The sequence below is a fragment of the Scyliorhinus torazame genome, chromosome 19 (genome assembly GCF_047496885.1).
Source record: "Scyliorhinus torazame isolate Kashiwa2021f chromosome 19, sScyTor2.1, whole genome shotgun sequence".
In the NCBI taxonomy this organism is placed as follows: domain Eukaryota; kingdom Metazoa; phylum Chordata; class Chondrichthyes; order Carcharhiniformes; family Scyliorhinidae; genus Scyliorhinus; species Scyliorhinus torazame.
This window is the reverse complement of record NC_092725.1, coordinates 51,969,426-51,988,656: the sequence shown is the minus strand read 5'-3', so window position 1 is coordinate 51,988,656 and position 19,231 is coordinate 51,969,426. Positions and strand designations below refer to the sequence as shown.

Sequence of the window (19,231 nt, the reverse complement as noted above, 5' to 3'; positions counted from 1 at the left end):
CCGGGGGTGGAGAGGCCGGCCCGCCGATTGGTGGGCCCCGATCGCGGGCCAGACTCCATCGGAGGCCGCCCCCCCCGGTGAAGGAGCCCCCCTCACCCCCCCCACAGGCCGCCACCGACCGTTCCCGCCGAGTTCCCGCCGGCAGCAACCAGGGGTGAACGGCGCCAGCGGGACTCTGTCGTATTGGAGTGGCCGCTCGGAGAATCGGGGGCCCCACCGATTACAGCGGCAGGCGGCCGGTGCTGCACCAAACGCGCCGGCGCAAATGGCGCCGATTCTGCTCACCTCGGAGAATCGTGCGCAGCATCGGGGCGTTGTGGCGCAGTTGCGCCGATTCTCCGGCCCAGGGTGGGGCTCGGAGAATCGCCCCCTATGTCTCGGCTAATCTCGGAAGTATACCATATCAGAGTTGCCAAAAGATTTTTATTTGTATAGCAACTTTCACAACCTCAGGACATCTCAAAGCCAATGAAATACTTTTTGCAACAGGGTCACTGCTGTCAGAAAACAAGTCTTCCCTTTTCAAGGAAAAGAATCAGTCCAGTATCTCTGATAGTTGTAGCCGCTCCTTTGCACAGACTTTCCACCTTGCAGCAAAAAAGTCCAACCCTACAGCTAGAGATGTTTCAAACAGCGAAACAGCGGATACCTCCATCACACGCCATGATTGGTACAATCGGAGCAATCAGTCGCAAACAGCAAGAATGGCAGAGAACTGCGGCCTTCATTTTGTTTTACCGTAGGGGTTTGATGTACCTGTGAACCAGCTGAGTGCCATTTGCAGGCAAGTAATGCGAGGCAGATTGAAGAACAGAAGGACCTGCTGATCATCAGCGTGCACTGCTAGAAGAAGAAACTATTATTTTCCCACAAACCCATGACCTCTACCACCTAGAAAGACAAGGGCAACAGACATACGGAGGATACTACCACCACCAAGTTCCTCCCAGAGCCACACGCCATCCTGACTTGGAACTATATAATTTTTCCTTCACTGTCGCGGTTCAAAATTCTGGAACTTCCTTCCCAAGAGTACAACGGGAGTACCAACGCCACATGGCAGGGGTTCAACAAGCTGACTCACCATAACAATCCCAAAAGCAGCTCGGGATGGGAAGCAAATGCTGGCCATGCCAGCGTAGCCCACATCCCATGAATGATTAAACAAGCCACACAGTCAGTGAGCACAAGGGTGAAGTTCCTGCCGAACCTTGGTCAAGAAAATTTTTGATTTTCCCTCTTGTTAACCCCTCGTATTACCATTTTGAATATGGTAACTATCTATAATAATGATAATCTTTAATGATAATCTTTAATAATTTATTGTCACAAGTCGGCTTCCATTAACACTGCAATGAAGTTACTGTGAAAAGCCCCTAGTTGCCAAATTCCGGCAGCTGTTCGGGTACACAGAGGGAGAATTCAGTGTCCAAATTGCCTAACAGCACGTCTACAGAGCTGAACACCCTCTGTTATTTTGGGGCAGCACGGTAGCACAGTTGGATAGCACTGTGGCTTCACAGCGCCAGAGTCCCAGGTTCGATTCCCCGCTGGGTCACCGTCTGTGCGGAGTCTGCACGTTCTCCCTGTGTCTGCGTGGGTTTCCTCCGGGTGCTCCGGTTTCCTCCCACAGTCCAAAGATGTGCAGGATAGGTGGATTGGCCAGGATAAATTGCCCTTAGTGTCCAAAAAGGTTAGAAGGGGTTATTGGGTTACGGGGATAGGGTGGAAGTGAGGGCTTAAGTGGGTCGCTGCAGACTCGATGGGCCGAATGGCCTCTTTCTGCACTGTATGTTCTATGTTAACCAATCCGAAGAGTCAATGTCCATGCTGTGTTGGCACATCATCCAAGATCAAACAGGAATATGTGGTGACGGGAAGAAAACATCACTTCTCCTTTTCTCGGCTGTTGTTGATGTCCACATACTTTCATACGGAAAATGTTAATTAATTAAGAAGGTCATCATTTATTGCCCATCCCTAGTCGCCCATGAGAAGGTGGCGTTGATTCCTTTTCGTGCAGTGAAGGTGTTGCCATAACATCGGGAGTTCTGAGATTTTGATTAATAGCAATGGGCAGCTGGACAACATTCCCCTTAACTCGAACCTCAGACCTCCTACTGTGTTCCCAAACAGCAGACGAGAGATCAAATCGCAGCTCCTTTCGGGTCGGTACGAGTCAGTGGCTGTTGAGCCAAAGTTAGCCCTGCAGCGAGAAATCTGTTGAACATCGGAATAGGGGCAGGCCAGTCAGCTCCTCGAGCCTATTTCTTCATTCAGTTAGATCGTGACTGATCAGTATCCAACTTCATTTCCCTTCATTATCAAAAAAAATGTTTTTAACATTCTTAATAGACCCATTCCACCACAGGCTTTCGGGGGGGAGGGGGGGAGAAAATGCCAGATTTCCACTACCATTTGTATCAAAAAGTGCTTAAGGCAAACATTTTAGTATCAAGTAAAGTATTGCAAAGTAAGATGTGACACCTGTACGATTTACAAGCTTCTATCTTTGCACTTTCTTATCAGTCAACACAGAGAACAATCAAGGCTCACAGAGGTAGTCCTTCAATTTGCATTAGTCTAAATTGCTGAAGTAAACACCAGCTTGTGTGCTTAAATAAAGGGTGGTACATGACAGAATTCAGGAATTTAAACTTGACTCCAGATACCGAAGGAAGGAGCATTTGACATCAACAAGTTAATCAACTGCAAAATGCTCCTCAGTCGAATCCCTCACACTTCCAGGCACTGCCCAGTACAGATAACTATTGTTCTCCAAGGACATGAAAGTCCATCACAGTACCATAACTAATGTTCCATCTATTGTAACAATGACAATTTGCATTTATGTAGCGCCTTTAACATGATAAAACGTCCAAGTTGCTTCACATATGAAACAAACCTCGGCACAAAACCACATTAGTGGATGGAGTAAATGACCAAAACCTTAGTCGAAAGATAGATTTTCAGTAGCATCCTAAAGAAGGGGACGTAGAAAGAGTCAAAGAGATTCAGGGAGGGAATTTCAGAGATTAGGGTGTAGGCAGTGAAAGGCTCAGCCAGCAATGGCACAGCAGTTAAAACAAGGGATGAACAAGACATCAGGAATGGAGGGCGCAGGGATGTCGGAGGTTGAAATAGGTTACAGAGATAAGAGAGGCAAGGAAATGGAGTGATTTGAAAAAAAAGAATGAGAATTTTTAAATTGAGCATTGTCATGTGGGAGCTAATATCAATGGGCAACCATCACTCCCGTGAACGGGACTTGATGCAAGTTAGGATTCGGGCAGCAAGAATTGTAGATGGTCTCAGGTTTACGAAAGGTAGAAGATGGAGGACTGGCCAGGAGAGTGCCGGAAGAGTCAAATCTAGAGAAATCAAAGGCACGGATAAAGAATTCAGTAGCTATTGAGCTGAAGCAGCAACAGAATTGGGTAATGGTGAGCGGTCTTGATAACGGAACAGATGTTTGGTCGGAAACTTACTTTGGGGTCAGATACAACATTCTAAATGGTCTGGTGCAGCCTCGGGCAGTTACCAGGAGAATATAGGAAAGTAAGAAATTGGAGCAAGCGTAGGCCTTACGGCCCTTCGAGCCTTCTCCACCATTCAATAAAATTATGTCTGATTCTCAACCTCAATTCCTCTTTCCTGCTCAATTCTCATATCTCATTGATTTCCTCAGAATCCAATCTTAGCCTTGAACACATTCAATGACTGAGCATTCTCAGCTCCCTGGGGTAAAGAATTCAGAAGGATCACAGCTCTGGGAGTATACATTTCTCCACATCTCAATCTTAAATGGCTACTCCTGAAACTATGCCCCTCGTTCTGGACTCTGTATCCAGGGGACAGCCATTCAAGCGAGCCCATGACAAAATCTTACATGTTTCAATGAGATCACTTCTTCTAAATTCCAAAGAGTAGAGCCCCATTTTCCTCAGTCTTTCCTCATAGACCTACCCTCACATCCAGAAAATAGCCTCGAAGACCGTTGTCACACCCCCTCTTGAGTGAGTGAAAATAGAAATTCAGGGAATACCCAGCAACCCTGGCAGTATCTGTGAAGAGTAAAACAATATCAACAGGCCAAATTTTCATTCCCACCGACAGGAGGAAGTGTGGATCAGGAGCCCCTCCTCCCCACCCTGCTGTCAGAGGTGAGAGCTGTCAACATCAGTAGTAGAACACAAGTGTACCTCAAGATTGAGGGCCCTCTGGAGGATTTTTCAAAGATTAAAGATAAAGGCCACAGCTACCAGTCCTTCATTGTGGAGGGCGCATTCATCCATTGGGTAGTCTGTGGCTTCAGGTTGGGGGGCCTTATCTTTAATGTTGGAGCGCTGTCCCCTGAGCCCGCAGTCAGGAGGTCACCTCCATTCATCTGCTGGGTTGTGGCCTCCAGCAGATTCCTGAATGCCGACGGGAAAATTCCAGCTTGTATCAGGACAGTGCCCTTAATTAGCGTTTTATTTGGATTAAATGGCTACCCACCACTTGTGTCACCACACATACCCCAACCCCCTGCACCCTGGAAGCAACCTGTTCTAAATTAGCCCAGACACACCTGCAATTCAGCACACTAACAGGTTAGCGGGAAACAGTCAGCAGACCCATTTCCATTCCCGCCTCTGCAGCCAGGTGAAAATTCAGCGAATGTTTCAAGTTGCTGGCCGTCAACAGACAAATGTATCCTACCGTATGGATACAAACCTCCACATTGTAGTCCAGTATGTCTTACAAAACCCTCTACAATTGCGGCAAGACTTCCTCACTCTTGTATTTCAACCTCCTCAAATGCCAACCAACATTTAGGGTAAGGTAATGTCACCATAATCCCAGATGACCATAGGCTGCTTTCCCCCTTGAGGGGGAGAGCTGACAGGTGGTGATTTAACCTGAGGATCATCACACCTCAGGCGAGGGGCAAGGTTAAGAAGGCGGGGTCTTCATGAAGGTTACATACCATATAACACTTAATTGTTTGCTGTATCTGTTAACGTTCTGTGATGCTTGTACGATGGACACCTAAATCTCTGCAAACGCCAACATTTGATTGCTCCTCAAATGAAATAATGTTCTGTTCTATTCTTCCTGGAAAAGTGAGTTACCTCACATTTTGTCACATTAGACTCTATCTGTCATCTTCTGTCTACTCATTTAAACCTACCTATACCCTTTGTTGAAACTTTTTGTTCTCCACACAGCTTATTTTTCCATCTAGCTTTGTATCATCAGCAAACTTGCATACATCACACTTGAGGCACCAGTCAACTAAAAGGGAACAAAGTCCCATACCGAGCACGCTTAGCTGCCTATTTCCCAGCACTTGCAGCCTCCCGCATCAGACAGGGAGCCGAAGCGGGGATCACGTGGCCGAGGTCACACATAGCCTCGTTTTGTGCACTGAAAAACTCCGCTCGCCGGAACTCCTCAGAGCAGCGAGAAATCAGGTCGTCATTTAAAAATGGCGTCCTAATCTCTGAGGCCTCCGGCACGACCCCGACCCCCGCCACGCCCCAGCACACTATGGGAGGGTCCCCGGACCCCCCCCGAACCCCTTCCCCCCCCCCCCCCACCCATGCAGGGCACCACCAGTCTGATAGCCAGCGCACAAAAACTGGCACCCTGGCAGTGCCCCTGTCAGCTGGCAATGCTAGGCTGGTGCCCAGGTGGCACTGCCAGGGTGCCAGGCTGGCACCAGCAGTGTCAGGTACCACCCTGCCCAAAGGGCATGCACCTGGAGGCCTACGATTCCCTGGGAGACCCCTACGAGTCTGGCTAGCGTTTCTGGAGATCAGTGCTGAACAGCGTTCACCCGAGGTTTCCAAGGCGAAGGAGATAGATTCCATGCCTCGGGTAACTCAGGAATCTTCACATTAAAATGAGACTAGCTGTCTCACTCTAATAGGCAGATTTGCTGAAAAGTGGTATCGCAACATCGTGCGAGGTGTTGCGAGCAGGGTAGATCCTGGGGGCGGGGTCTCCCAGCTAAAATCGGTCAACCTGCACTGTGTCAAGCTGCTTTTCGGAAGCAGCATGGCCGTTGGATCATGCCCCTGGTCTCTTCAACTAAGTTCTTAATATTGATAGCAGTAGCCAAGGTCCCAGTACTGATCTTGGAGTACTAGGCAAGTAACAGCCTGCCAACCTGAAAGTGATCTATTTATTCATACTACCTGTTTTCTGTCAACCCAATCCTCAATCCATACTAACATTACCTGCAATGCGATGAGCACTAATATTGTGTAATAATCTCATTAGTGGCAGCGTATCAAATGCCTTTTGAAAATGAAAATATACTTCATCTACTGTTTCTTCTTTATCTACCCTGTCAAGCACAACTTCCCTTTCATAAAACCATGTTGACTCTGCACAGTCAAATTATGATTTTCAAAGTGCCTTTACATTTTGTTTATAATGGTTTCCAGCATTTTCCTGGTAAATGAGGTCAGACTAACTGGCCTATAATTGCATTTTCTCTCTTTATCTTTTCTTGAATGCAATGTTACATTTGCTGACTTCCAATCCACTGGGACTGTTCCAGAATCGAGACAAGTTTGTAAAATCATATCCAGTATCTCTGCAGCTAGCCCTTTTATAATACCAGGATGTGGGACTTGATGCCCAAGGGATTTGATGGCTTTTAGCCTCCTTACTTCCTCCAGTATTTTTTCTTCATGAATATTAAATACTTTTAAGTTCCTCACTCTCTTGATTCCCCACAATTTCTTCCTTTTTTGTGTATTCTACTATGAGGACAGACAAAATATTTGTTTAAATCTCTGCTATTTCTTTCATCCCCATTATTATTTCTCCTTTAATGAACCCACGCTTATTTCTGTTACTCTCGTCTGCTTATAAGAATGGGAAATTAATCAATGGCTAGGGAATAAAGTTTATGGTGGGGACAAAAGAAAATAGCTTTAGTTTTCCTAATATTTATTTGGAGGAATATTTCTACTCATCTAGTCCGAGATATCAGACAAGCAGTCTAACAACTTCCAAACCGTGGAGGGGTCGAGGGGTGTTGCTGAAGTAGAGATCTCTGTCGTCAGTGAACATCTGGAACATTAAGTTGTGTTTTCAGATGAAGTTGTCAACGGTCAACATAACGATGAGAAATAGGAGGGGGCCAAGGGTAGATCTCTGGGAGGCACCACAGGGAATGTGGCCCATTCTCTGGTTACGATTAGATAGATGAGAATGGAACCAGGTGGGAGCCGTCGCACCCAGCTGGATAACAGTGGAGAGGCATTGGAGGAAGATGGCATTGCCAACCATGTAAAAATCTGCATGCTGGTCAGGAGGGTCAAGGAGGGACAGTTTATCTTTGTCACATTCACATAGCGTGCAATTTGTGACTTTGAAAACAGCCATTTTGTACTGTGGCAGGGATAGAAATCTGATTGGAGAGATTCAAACATGGAGTTCCAGGAAAGATGGGAAGAATGTGTTGGCCTTGGAAAGAGTCCAGAGGAGGTTCACAAGAATGATCCCTGGAATGAAGAGCTTGTCATGTGAGCAACGGTTGAGGACTCTGGGTCTGTACTCATTGGAGTTTAGAAGGATGAGGGGGGATCTTATTTGAACTTACAGGATACTGAGAGACCTAAATAGAACGGACGTGGAGAGGATGTTTCCACGAGTAGGAGAAACTAGAACTCGGAGGCGCAAACTCAGACTGAAAGGACAATCCTTTATAACCGAGATGAGGAGGAATTTCTTCAGCCAGAGGGTGGTGAACCCCTCGATCCCTCCACTCTGCTGCTCTCCAATGACCAGACCAGCATTGCAGCAGCTGCAGCCCTCTGCACCCCCCCCCCCCAGCTTCCAACCCCACTGACCCAGAGAGCTGCGACCCCTTACAGACCCCAAGCACTCCTTCCACTCCCCCCCTCTACAGTCACCCCACACTCCTAAAAATCAACTCCCACAGCTAACAATCACTAATACTGCTCTTTTAAATTTACTTGCAGGTCTAGAGATCCTCCGTCCTCTGAAGGAAGATCGCAATCTGGAAAGGACCCTGCGGATCCCAACGCACGGACCCGGCCATCGCCTCATCCACAACTGCGATCCCAGAGACGTCATCCACTTACCGGCCTTCACCCCATCCACGCCGGAGCGTGGTCTGGACATCCACCAACCTGTGAAGACAAACGGCAGCCTGACAGCGACCCGGAACGGTCAACCGCGCAGACCCACCTACCGACGCAGGAACCGCAAACAAGGCAACAAATCCTCCATCCACACACCGACCAGAGTGAATACCCTCATTGGACACAACTATTCCCTTAACACTGCATACTCTCACCATCTCCCAGTCTCAAAAACAAGCAGTCACTCCAGGAAGCGTGGAAAACGTGCAAGCCTGCAGGTGAGAGTGAAACAACGCGGCCCCAAAGCCCCTCTGCCGAACTTACTCCTAGCTAACGTCCAATCTCTACAAATCAAGCTAGATGAACTTAAAGCCAGACTCACTTTTCAAAGAGAACTAAGGGACTGCTGTGTGCTCTGTTTCACGGAGACATGGCTCACTGCTGCTTCACCGGACTGTGCCCTACAGTCAGAGGACTTCTCAATCCATCGAATGGACCGTACAGCGGCCTCAGGCAAGGCTAGGGGAGGTGGGGTCTGCCTCCTAATCAACACCTCCTGGTGCCTAGGTGGAGCAACACTGGTGAGTTTCTGCTTCCCAGACGCTAAAATGCCGCCCCTATTACCTTCCGAGGGAGTTCAGCTCCGTTATCCTGATCGCAGTTTACATCTCACCCCATGCGAACGTGAAAATCGCACTGGCGAAATATTCACCACCTCAAATAGCCTGGAAATGAAACATCCCGAGGCCTTGTTCATTGTAGCTGGGGATTTCAATCAGGCCAAGCTTGGTACCACCAGGTTACCACCAACACATCACCTGTTCCACCAGAGGCCCAAACATCCTGGACCACTGCTACACAAATATCAAACATGCCTACCGCTCTATCGCCCGGCCTCACTTTGGCAAATCTGACCACAAGGCTGTGCTCCTGCTCCCGGCTTATAAGCAAAAACTGAAGAGGGAGAATCCGTCAAAGAAAGTTGTGCATTGTTGGTCTGAGGAATCGGATGATCTCCTATGGAACTGCTTAGAGTCAGTGGACTGGTCAGTATTTAAAAACTCTGCGACCAGCCTGAACAAGTACGCCACTACAGTAACTGACTTCATTAGTAAGTGTGTAGAAGACTGTGTGCCAAAGAAGCAAATTTGTGTGTTTCCCAACCGGAAACTCTGGATGATCAGGGATATCCAGTGTTTGCTGAAGTCTAGGTCTGAGGCGTTCAAGTGAGGTGACCCTGACCTCTACAAGAAAGCCAGATATGATCTAAAGAAATCCATCAAAGATGGATCCGGGCTAGCCACATGGATCCCAGCTGTTTATGGCAAGGTCTGCAAGACATAAAGGGCTACAAGATGAAGGCATGTAAAATCGTTGGCCCCAACGCAGCCCTCGCTGATGAGCTCAACGCATTCTATGCCCGCTTTGAGCAAGAGGTCAGCGAGAGCGAACCCTCTATCCCAGAAGCCGCGGGTGAACTTGTATCTGAGATCACCACTGCAGACATCAGAGCAGCCTTCTCGAAGGTCAACCCACGGAAAGCCACTGGCCCAATGGGGTACCCGGACGAGCACTCAGGTCTTGCGCGTATCAGCTGGCAGGGTTATTCGCAGACATCTTCAACCTCTCTTTACAACAATCTGAGGTCCCTATCTGCTTCAAGAAGACAACCATCATCCCTGTACCAAAGAAAAGTCAAGCAGCCTTAATGACTATCATCCAGTGGCTCTGACATCCATCATCATGACGTGCTTCGAAAGATTAGTCATGGCATGAATCAACTCCAGCCTCACGGATTGCCTTGATCCACTACAGGTCACCTACCGCTGCAGCAGGTCCGCAGCAGACGCCACCTCAATGGCCCTGCACTCTACCCTGGAACACCTAGATAACAAAGGCACCTATGTCAGACTCCTATTTATCGACTACAACTCAGCCTTCAACACCATCATTCCTCTGAAACTCATCTCCAAACTCCGTGGCCTTGGCTTCGGCTCCTCCCTCTGCGACTGGATCCTGAACTTTCTAACCCACAAGCCACAATCAGTAAGGATAGGCAACAACACCTCCTCCACGATCATCCTCAACACCAGTACCCAACAGGGCTGTGCCCTCAGCCCCCTACTATACTCCTTATACACCTATGACCGTGTGGTCAAATTCCCCTCCAACTCGATTTTCAAATTTGCTGATGACACCAGCGCAATGGGTTGGATTTCAAACAATTGTTATGGGTCAGGGTTTAGAGAACCCCAAAGTGTATCATGGAGTTCACCTGACCCACAACTTTTAAGAGATTGTGGTATGGGGAGCACACGGCTTACTCTACAGGTGTGGTACAGCAGAAAATGGACCAGTGTTTTTTAAAACAAAACAATGTTTATTCTATGAACTCAAGTTAACCTTTTTAAAACAAACAGTGAATATCTTAGCAACCAGTAAATCAAATACATCCCCCAAAGAATACAACACTAAGTAATCTGTATGCTGTTCTTTTAACATCCAAAAACTTAACAATCCTCTAAACAGGAGCACATTAGGGTTTACATTCAATACTGAGACCTTTTTACAATTCTGAGTTTGCCAAATGATCCGTAGATGGTCTTTTGAGGGCAGAGATCAACAGCAGTGCAGCTCGCTTTTAACCTCAGATTCAGCTCCCTGAAAAACACAGACACACCCAAGCTCTTTCTCAAACTGAAACTCAAAAAGCAGAAGTAGAGCTCATCTCCACCCACACTCTGACATCACTCCAGTGACATGAGCAGCTCCATTTCTTAAAGGTACATTTCTTAAACACCCATTTCTTAAAGGGTACTCTCACGTGACACATTGACGAGACAGAGTACAGGAATGCGATAGAGAATCTGGTGAACTGGTGCGACCACAATAATCTCTCCCTCAATGTCAACAAAACGAAGGAGATTGTCATCAACTTCAGGAAGCGCAGTGGAGAACATGCCCCTGTCTACATCAATGGGAACGAAGTAGAGGGTCGAGAGCTTCAAGTTTTTAGATGTACAGATCACCAACAGCCTGTCCTAGTCCCCCCATGCCAACACTATAGTTAGGAAAGCCCACCAACGACTCTGCTTTCTCAGAAGACTAAGGAAATTTGGCATGTCAGCTACAACCCTCACCAACTTCTACAGATGCACCATAGAAAGCATTCTTTCTGGTTGTATCACAGCTTGTATGGAGCCTGCACTGCCCAAGACCGCATGAAACTACAAAAGGTCGTGAATGTAGCCCAGTCCATCACGCAAACCAGCCTCCCATCCATTGACTCGATCTATAATTCCCGCTGCCTCAGAAAGGCAGCCAGCATAATTAAGGACCCCACGCACCCCGGACAGACTCTCTTCCACCTTCTTCCATCAGGAAAAAGATACCAAAGTTTGAGGTCACGTACCAACCGACTCAAGAACAGCTTCTTCCCTGCTGCCATCAGACTTTTGAATGGACCTACCTCGTATTAAGTTGATCTTTTCTCTACACCTTGCTATAACTGTAACATTATATTCTGCAGTATCTCCTTCCTTCCCAATGTACGGTCTGCATTGTTTGTACAGCATGCAAGAAACAATACTTTTCACTGTACACTAATACACGTGACAATAATAAATCAAATCAAATCAAATGGTGAATCTGTGGAACACATTGCCACAGAAGGCTGTGGAGACCAAATCACTGAGTGTCTTTAAGAGAGAGGTGGATAGGTTCTTGATTAATAGGAGAATCAGGGGTTATGGGGAGAAGGCAGGAGAAAGGGGATGAGAAACGTGTTGGATTGGACTGGATTTGTTTTAATGTCACTTGTACCGAGGTACAGTGAAAGGTATTGTTCTGCATACAGTTCAGTCAGATCATTACGTACATGAAAAGAAACTACATGGGGCAAACATAAAATACACAATGTAAATACATAGGCAGAGGCATTGGGTGAAGCATACAGGAGTGTAGTACTAGTCAGTAGAGAAGATGTGTGAAGAGATCAGATCAGTCCATAAGAGGGTCGTTCAGGAGTCTGGTAACAGCAGGGAAGAAGTTGTTTTTGAGTTTGTTAGTGCGTGGTCTCAGACTTTTGTATCTCCTCCCCAATCGAAGTAGTTGGAAGAGTGAATTAGCCGGGTGGGAAGGATCTTTGATTATGCTGCCCGCTTTCCCCAGGCTGCGGGGGGCGTAGACAGAGTCAATGGATGGGAGGCGGCTTCACATGATGGACTGGGCTGTGTTCACAACTCTCTGTAGTTTCTTACAATCTTGGGCTGAGCAATTGACATACCAGATGTGATGCAACCAGATAGGATTCTTTCTATGGTGCATCTGTAAAATGTTGGTCAGAGTCAATGTGGACATGCCATATTTCTTTAGTTTCCTGAGAAAGTATAGGCCATGTTGCACTTTCTTGGGCATAGCGTCGACGTGGGTGGACCAGGACAGATTGTTGGTGATGTGCACACCTAGGAATTTAAAGCTGTCAACTATCTCCACCTTGGCCCCGTTGATGCAGACAGGGGTGTTTACGATACTTCGCTTCCTGACGTCAATGACCAGCTATGATTGAATGGCGGAGCAGATTCGATGGGCCGAGCATATGTCTTATGGTCTTATGGAACAACATAATCAAGGATTTTGGAGAGGGAAAGGGCAGGTATAACAAAAGATGAAGGATCCACAAGACCATAAGAAATAGGAACAGGGGTAGGCCATTCAGCCCCTCGAGCCTGTTCCGCCAATAGGATCATGGCTGATCCGACATTCCTCCTTGCATGCTCTTTCCACGTAATCCTCAATTCCCCTACTGATCAAGAATCTATCCCGGCAGCACGTGGCACAGTGGTTAGCACTGGGACTACGCCGCTGAGGACCCGGGTTCGAATCCCGGCCCTGGGTCACTGTCCATGTGGAGTTTGCACATTCTCTCCGTGTCTGCGTGGGTTTCACCCCCACAACAAAAAGATGTGCAGTTAGGTGGATTGGTCAAGCTAAAATTGCCCCTTAATTGGAAAATAAATAATTGGGTACTCTAAATTTTTTTTTTAATAATCTATCCCTCTCAGCTTTGAATATACACAAGAACTCTGCCTTCACAGCTCTCTGAGGCAAGGAGTTCCAAAGACTCATAACCCTCTGAGAAAATAAATTCCTCCTTCATCTCAGTCTTAAATTAGCACCCCTTTATTCTGAGACTATGTCCTCTGGTCCTAGACTCTCCCATGACGGGGAACATCCTCTCAGTATTAAGCCTGTCAAGCCCCTAGAGAATCCTATCAAGGGAAACAAGGTCAGGTATAGCACTGTGAGATGCAGAGTAAAATCCCCTCAGCACCCTTTCAACAACTTGCCCCAATGTAGAACAGCGGTACAGTAACAGCACTCCGATAGCACAGATATCCCGGAAAGGCCGAATGAGCATCCCTGTTTCTCTCCATAGTAGTGAACCCTATGGCACTGAAAGACCCTAGATTTGATGCACAGTCTCTGCCCAGCACTTCAACTGGTGCTCAGAGTTCCAGCTGGCCAATATTTATCACTCAACCAACATAATTAAAAACAGATTATCTGATCATTCTTACATTGCTGCTAATGGAACTGTGCAGATATTGGCTGCTGTATTTCTTAGTGCACAACAATAATTATAATTTAAAAGTACGTAATTGACTGCAAATCGCTTTAGCTATCCTCAGCTTGTGAAAGGCGCTGTACAAATTAAAGTTCCTTCTTCCTTTTGGAGAGGATGGTGACAATTGTACTGAAAGCAATGCCAACCTGAGCAGCCATGGGTTCCATTCTATTCCTGCAATTGGGAACCACACTAGGAGTTGGTTTTATGGCCTGGCATTAGACTTAGAATCATTTCGACATTTGTAAGTCATTGGAACACACAGTGTTTGGTCTCTCTCCTCTTGCCACATTGTAGCCTATCCAAACAAAGTGAAAGTCAGCCCCACCATGTTCACTGAGGCAAAAGACATTGAAATCCCTTCTGCTGGCAGCATTATCCGCCCTGTAAGCCTATAACACTGCCCCCTCGCCGCGCAAGGCCCTTTTGGGTTTCTGTGCATTCAAGTCCCCTGTGTAGTCCCCACGTTTGCCTCCTCTTCACACCCACTCTAGCATCAGTGGCACTGCATGAAGATTTTCCCAATGAAAGGTCATTGACCCAAAATGTTAGTTCTATCCAAAGATGCTGCCAGACCTGCTGAGTATTTCCAACATTTTCTGATTTTGTTTCCGATTTCCAGCATTCATGGTATTTTGCTTTTGTTTTGATCCTACGGCCTTGACTCAGTTGTAGCACTCTCGCCTCAGAGCCAGAAGGTTGTTGATTCAAGCCCCATGCTCGAGAGTTGAACCTCATAACCCAGGTTGACGCTCGGCTGCAATGCTGAGGGATTACTGCGCTATTGAAGGTGTTGTTTTTCAGCAGAGTTGGCCAAATCATTTCAAGTGGATGGAAAAGATCCTAAAGCACTATTCACAGAGAAGGGGAGTTTGGGCCAATATTTATCTCTTGACAAATATCAGCAAATAGGATTTAATAAGGTATTTATTTTTATTGCTGTTTGTGGGACCTTGCTGGGCACAGGTGAGACTACACTTTTAAAGCAGACTTCAATGCATTTCGGAACATTTTAAAGTCAATAAAAGTCATGAGGTATGGCAAAAGTGTTCATATTTATGCGAGGATGTGTCTGCCCCATGAGAGTTAATGTTTACCCAGGATTCAAGTGTGAGTCAATATGTCTACGGGCTTGGTTTCTGCATGTAAATGTTTACAGGGAGGGGATGTGAGGGTGCTGAGGTTTACAAGGGGGGGGCCCTGTTAGAGTGCTCATGTTTACAGGGGGGGGCTGTGAGGGTGCTCAGGTTTACGAGGGGGGGGCCCTGTTAGACTGTTCATGTTTACAGGGGGGGCTGTGAGGGTGCTCAGGTTTATGGGGGGGCTGAGTGGGTGCTCATGTTTATGAGGGGGGGGCCCTGTTAGACTGTTCATGTTTACGGGGGGGGGGGGTGTAGCTGTGAGGGTGCCCAGATTTATGGGGGGCTGTGAGGGTGCTCAGGTTTACGGGGGTGGGGGCTGTGAGGGTGCTCAGGTTTATGAGGGGGGGGCCCTGTTAGACTGTTCATGTTTACGGGGGAGGGGTCTGTGAGGGTGCTCAGGTTTACGAGGGGGGGGGCCTGTTAGACTGTTCATGTTTACAGGGGAGAGGGGCTGTGAGGGTGCTCAGGTTTACTGGGGAGCTTGTTAGAGTGCTCATGTTTACACTGGGGGAGCCTGTGAGGGTGCTCAGGTTTACGAGGGGGGCCCTGTTAGACTGCTCATGTTTATGGGAGGGGGGGGGCTGTGAGGGTGCTCAGGTTTACGAGGGGGGCCCTGTTAGACTGTTCATGTTTATGGGAGGGGGGGGGGGCTGTGAGGGTGCTCAGGGCCAGTTGAGCTCACTTGGCTGGACAGCTGGTTCGTGCTGCAGAGCAAGGCCACAGCGTGGGTTCAATTCCCATACCGGCTGAAGTTATTTGTGAAAGCCCGCCTTGTCAACCTTGCCGCTCGCCTGAGGTCATAGGATCATAGAATCCCTATGGTGCAGAAGGAGGCCATTCGGCCCATCGAGTCTGTACTGAACCCCTGGAAACAGCACCCTACCCAGGCCCAGCTCCCCCCTATCCCCGGAACCTAGTAACCCCATCCAACCTTTTGGACATTAAGGGGCAATTTAGCATGGCCAATCCACCAAACCTGTGCATCTTTGGACAGTGGGAGGAAGCTGGAGCACCCGGAGGAAACCCACGCTGACACGGGGAGGATGTGCAAACTCCACAGACAGTCACCCAAAGCCGGAATTGAACCCAGGTCCCTGGCGCAGTGAGGTTGCAGTGCTAACCACTGTTCCACCCCATGTGGTGATCCTCAGGTAAAATCACCACCAGCTGCTGTGAGGGTGCTCATATTTAAACAGGGGGGAGGCGGTGGTGGTCCCTGTGAGTATGTGTATGTATACAGGGGTCCTGTGAGGCTGTAAACCTTCACAGAGGAGAGTGCCTTTGGGTATGCCAGATTGTCCCAGTAAACAGGTTAATAGTTACAGGGGAGGGTGTTACTACTTACAGGGGGGTCCAGAAAAGAGACTCAATTTTTCAATGTGAATCCTGTGAGCATGTTACCATTTAAAAGTGGTCCCTGTCAGTGTTGTGACATTTCTGGGGGTCCCATAAGCTTGGTAACATTTACTGATGGTCTTGGTGAAATGCTAATATTGCCGTAGAGTCCCAGTGTGCATATTAATATTTACAGAAGTACATTTCTGCGAACATGTTAGTATTTACTAAGAGGGTTCTCCAGGAGCGTGGTAACATCTACAGTGGTGAGGCATCTGTGAACATGTTAAAATTCACAAAATGTCCTTGAGAATGCATCAATATTTGCATTGAGTCCCCACAGAGAAAAGTTTGAAAGACAAGCCAGGGGCCTTGATGACAGCTGGAGTTTGCACGATTGAATGTGACCGAGATTAATCCATTTGTAGGTAAATAAATAGGATCCCCTCCCCCTAGCTTTATATTGGCGTTTTGCTTTAGCTAACTTAAGCTCTTCTTGGGGATAAGCTCCATTTAATTCCAATCACCTGTTTCCACAATCTATCTAAAGGTACAAAAAAACCCACAATGTTTAAAACGAGTTTTATCAATGCAAGGAGGGAGGAATCTGTGTCACAGAGAAGCAAACCAACAATCAGAGGGAAGAAAATGACAGTTGCCATTGCAGGGAACACACAGCAAACTGAATGCAATCGTCAGTCTAATTCGCAAGCACAAGGGTTCGAACTCAGGAAGGTCTTGCTCTTACAAAAAGGAGGCGGTTATCTCCGCAATTATAATAACCGTAGCTCCATCTCAACGTTACCAGTTGTAGACAATAATTGAACGTACGCACAACACTAAATCTGTAAAGGGACTGACTGACAGTTTGCAAATGCACACAGTACCCTGCTGGAAAGGAGAAGGACTTGGGACCAATTTGAGGGCGGAATGGGGAGGCGGGGGGGGGGGACTGCAGTAATAAATCGCAGGAATACATCGCTGGGAGAAAGAAACTCCCCATCTCGAAATAAAGAGCCCAGCAGGCAGAGAGACAGAGATGTCTGAGATTGAGACCAGCATCCACATCAGGGTGCATTCAGCCGACAGGGGGCAGGTGAAGCTTTAGAAGAGGAGACAATTCTTTTAAAGCCCAGATAGTTTATCTACACTGTGGCTGCGTCCTTCTCCTCTCTTCCCCCACTGGAATGAAATTGGTTTTGGTTTTGATTCACACAAACTTGAAAGCAGGGCGGATTTGTGCGTGTGTGTGTGAGACTGTTGCTGAAAGTGACAGCGGGTGAACAATCACAAAAAAAAACACACTGGGCTCTTTGCAATACATTAGCAAACCCAGAATTTCTAACGAGAGTTAGAAAACATGCTCCCACAGCCCCCCTTTAAGACATTCCTTTGTCTGCTGGCGTTTAATCCAAGCCCCGCTATCACCAGGAAATCTTCCAACTATTCACCCGTAAATCAATGGCACTTTCACACGTAAACTTTCCTCACTTGTTATCTGCAAACCCCCCCCCCCCCGCCCGCCCCCACCGCCCGCCAGTGAATCAAGATCTGATCAATTAATCGTTTCTGCATTTCCCTCTCGTTTTCCTCGTCTTTTTTTTTAAATGTGGCGAGAAGTGAATTTGCCCCCGAACACTAATCCACCCTTCCAGCAAAATACAAGGGGGGGGGGGGTTCAGAGCTGACATTTGCACATTGTGTAATTTTTGTTTGGTTTTCTTTTGTTGGTCCAGACCCATTCGATTGGGGGTCCGAGCCAATCGGGTCTGCAGCCTGCCCACACGGGTTAAGACCCCCACCATCACCCCCACAATTAGAAGAAGGCTCCCTGTGAAATGCCCAGTATCAGTGATCACTGGAGCCCATTGAAATCGACCTTCGCTTTCCACACGGCAGCAAGAGCCCAGTCTCCAGCACAGAATCTGGGTGGGTGGGTGGGGGGGGGGGAGCTGACCATCCACCCCCCCCCCTCCATACCCCCTCACAATGAATCCCCCCCCCAACACACACACAAGCCTTTCATCCTCAACCCAGCCAGCTGATTTCCAGTGACAACGAGGAGAGAGAGAACAGAGAGAGAGAGACAGAGACCCCCTTCCCTCCACCCCCACCGCCGACCGTGTTCATTTCAATCTTACCTTGGTACATCGGGGCCATCGGTGCAATGCCGTGTGCTCTGCATGGCAGAATACAAAGCAAGTTGCTCCTCTCCTTGCTAAACACCGTGTAGATCTGCCATATTGCGCTGGGTTAATTGGGACTGGAAGTCCCTGACTGCATCGCCGTTCCGATTCATCCAGGGAGAGAGAGAGAGGGAGATTCGCACACACCGGGGCCGGAAAAAAAACTCTTGCAAAATCGGTCATTGAACGCTCTTCTTTCCAGCAAGGTTCTCTCTCCCTCCCTCCCTCTCACCCCCCCACCACCTCCAAAGTACAAGACACCGGAGACTCTGCAGTTCGAGTCCCACATACGGATCTGCCACTTGGGTGTCTCGGTGGTTTTTTAAAAATTGCGATCTTTTTGTTTCTACCTTCTGGACAACATGTCTTTGGGGGTTTCTGCAAAACTTAGCAGCAGAAAACAGAGCCGGAGAGACATCAACTGCCTATGCAGTCGATCTCTCCCGAAAATAAGCCCTTTGGTGAGCGAGCCGAGCAACTTGTCTTTCCATTCAACCCCCCCTCAGTTAACCTGCTTTGCATTGAATCGCGTCTTCTTCTTAGTGTGGGGAGAGGGAGGGAGAAGGTGCTGGGGTTGTGATCACTGCGGTGGACGGACGGACGGGGTGGGGGGGGGGGGGCAGAATCGATGTCTCCAGGAAAGAAAGTGAAGGGTATTTATTCCTGCACTGTTCTTCTTTCGACTGCTCCAGGCTGAAGCCGAATGTGACGCAAAGATAGATACAACAAATGGAAATGGGGATGAGGCAGGGATGGAGTGATGCCTGCCCGTCCGAATTGGACGCTTTAACTCTTTGCTCCCTGGGATGAGAGAGGGAACAATCCAAACTTCATTTA

The 19,231-nt window shown here is 47.8% G+C and overlaps 1 protein-coding gene across 4 annotated transcripts in view; it reads right to left on the bottom strand.

Annotated features, from left to right (window-relative positions):
• Positions 1-19,006, bottom strand: part of hipk2 (homeodomain interacting protein kinase 2) — a 405,644-nt gene extending 386,638 nt beyond the window's left edge. For all 4 annotated transcript variants that reach the window (XM_072484274.1, XM_072484276.1, XM_072484275.1 and 1 more), the window contains exon 1: positions 18,350-19,006. In XM_072484274.1, coding sequence (XP_072340375.1) covers positions 18,350-18,368 — 19 coding nt within the window. In that variant the 5' untranslated portion in view covers positions 18,369-19,006. The remainder of the gene's footprint in view (positions 1-18,349) is intronic.
• Between the last annotated feature and the right edge of the window lie 225 nt (positions 19,007-19,231).